General features: G+C 35.8%; 1 protein-coding gene across 1 annotated transcript in view; it reads right to left on the bottom strand.

Annotated features, from left to right (window-relative positions):
* The window catches only part of si:dkey-220f10.4 (tubby protein homolog), a 7454-nt gene extending 5552 nt beyond the window's left edge, over positions 1-1902 (bottom strand). The window contains exons 1-3 of the mRNA XM_014008160.1: positions 1820-1902; positions 615-774; positions 302-529 (exon numbers count right to left, since the gene is read on the bottom strand). Of these exons, the coding sequence (XP_013863614.1) occupies positions 302-529; positions 615-774; positions 1820-1861 (430 nt within the window). The 5' untranslated portion in view covers positions 1862-1902. The remainder of the gene's footprint in view (positions 1-301; positions 530-614; positions 775-1819) is intronic.
* Between the last annotated feature and the right edge of the window lie 689 nt (positions 1903-2591).

Below are 2591 nucleotides of genomic sequence, written 5' to 3'. Positions count from 1 at the left end.
TTTTAAATCAATACTTTTACTTTTAATACTTAAGTACAAAAAAATCAGATACTTTAAAACTTTTACTCATAACTATTCCTAAAGGAGACTTTAACTTTTACCAAAATAATTTTTTGGTAAGATACTTGTACTTTTAATCAAGTATCACTTTTTGGTACTTTATACAACACTGCCTGATACATAACCTCTATTTGTATGTACCAGGTACTTACTGGGCTGTATTATCTGTACTATTATGATGCTTTTCTAGTTCTGCATGACAGAGAACACGTTAAACACAGCTGGTTTATAAGATTCTTACATTTGTTTTTTTCTTTTTTCACCACTTCTTTTGTCTTTTTTTCTTTCATGGAGGCCCTTTTCTCTCCTTCACGGTCCTCCTCAGGCTCTCTGTCGACCTCTAAGTTCATGGTCTTAGGAGTACCAGGTTTCTCCTGGGACATCCTCTCTGCCGCCACGGCTGTCGTCACGTCSCCCTCCCCCAGCGTGATCTCGTCCAGCGGGTTGTCGTGGGCATGTTCAACTTGATCTTTTAAAAAGAAAGAGGACAGAACTTCAGTTTGTCAGAGTTCCCCTGCGTTAGGTTTATGGAAACGGATTATTCACACACTAACCACTCAGAGAGGTGCTGCTCAGGGACTGACAGTTCAGCAGAGGCGTCTCGTCACACTTTTCAGCTTTGTGTTTTCGGTTCCTTTGGCGAGTATCCCAGTTGGTCACCACCATTTGGTTGTGGGCTCTCTTCTTTTGCTGCTTTTTCATATACAGAGCTTGCTGTGGGAGGATCGAGGACCTCATCTTATTCTAACTCTTTACACACTTCTCAAACATCAGAATATAAATGCGATCCACCGATTCAAACCCAAGGTTAAGTCCCAAAGTGTTATGTGGAGAAATAGGCAAATATAGCGTTTTGGTTAAAATGGTTGCAACAATTGCATTTTGTTAAAATATAATGAATTGTTGAAAAGAAATGTATAAAATATAATTTCAAATAATTTGTTTGAAGTGAATGTGAATGAATAATATAAAAAAGACAGATGCATCATCATTATTTTATTAGTATTGGCTACAAAAACATGAGTTTGAGCAGAAAAGCCTTTCCTTTTTTATATTTTTCATGCGAGCTAGCAAAGTCTTTTTTTCTTTCCAGCTGTAAATCTTAATATCCAAATATTGTTTGTGGTTTCCTCTCTATAATGACATTAAAAATTCCCTCATTAACCTAACCTCAAAATAAGATTCAGACCAATTATCAATGGATTATTGTAATTAGAAAGACAAATCAAGTCATATCTCTGGAACTGCACATGATCCAGGTGTTAAAATGTAGCTTAAAATGATGGAATCTGAAAACGTGTATCCCTCATTTTGACCAACTTTGGCTTAATTCTCACTTTGATGTGAAGTGCCACAAAGAACAGCAAGAAGAACTGTCTTCAAAATTTAATTGCATTTATTGTTTTGTGTGACGACACATATATTTCAAAGTAATAAGGAAACATGTATCTATTATGTCTATTATCAATAGGTATTTAGTTAAATGACTTACTACATCTCTTTTACCTCTGGTATCAATAAGTATTTTTGAATTTGAACTGAATTGAATTATGCATTTATTAAAATCAGATTGTCTTTTGCAAATGCAGAATGTGTGAGTTAAAACTATTTCACTAATTGCAATTAAAAATGAAATCACAGCAATGCCAAAAATCTTACAAAGTGAAACACAAGCTGAAAATGCTAAATCATTTTAAAATAAAAATACTGAATTTCTCTCTTTTTTTTAAATATTCAAGTTCACAGAACGATTCTTTACCTGGTTGTCCAGCTTCTGTTGTCGTATGTCGAGCTCCTCCATAGCTGAGCCGAGGCTATGAAAAGAAAAGTCTTCACACAGAAAAGGCAATCAAATCAACAGAAGTATCTACAGACAACAAATCAACACCTGTCAGCGTCCACTGGGAGTAAACAAACTGATTTTGTCCCACAGGAACATGACTCGGTCCAGTCAAGGTTCAGGAGCTTTGAGGAGGTTTGTGTCGCCCAGCTCCATCTGGCAGTCTCCTGTCCTGCCTGCAGCAGAAGGCAAAGTGGATTAAAAGGGGATAATGTTCTTAAACAACACCGCACGGCTTTTACAGTGTGGATGGGGGGACACTTGAACAAGTCAGCTGCTTCACAGAGATGTTATTACTGAGAGGCGAGGGAGAGAGGAGACAGAAAGGGGCTTTTATTTCAGACTCTGGACTCTGACTGCATCACTTGCCAACAAAATAAAATTAATTAGAATAGAATAGAATAGGTCTTTATTGTCCCACGTGGGGAAATTCAGGTGTAATAGCAGCAGTAGATACATACATCAATCCACAGCAACTGTGTATTGATGTGACATTATCAACTGTTGCAATAATACAATAATAATATAATTAAATATAGTAATACTACAATATAAACATAGATAAAATAAAAATAAGAATAATACTGTACCAGACTAAATGAAATTATATAAAAATTAAAATAAAAGCAAGATACTGTGCAGAAAAATACGAAATTACAGGGAAAAATGTCATGACAGACTAATCCGAGGG

This window comes from Austrofundulus limnaeus, unplaced genomic scaffold (genome assembly GCF_001266775.1).
Source record: "Austrofundulus limnaeus strain Quisiro unplaced genomic scaffold, Austrofundulus_limnaeus-1.0 Scaffold48, whole genome shotgun sequence".
Lineage (NCBI taxonomy): Eukaryota > Metazoa > Chordata > Actinopteri > Cyprinodontiformes > Rivulidae > Austrofundulus > Austrofundulus limnaeus.
This window is presented reverse-complemented; position numbering and strand designations above follow the sequence as displayed.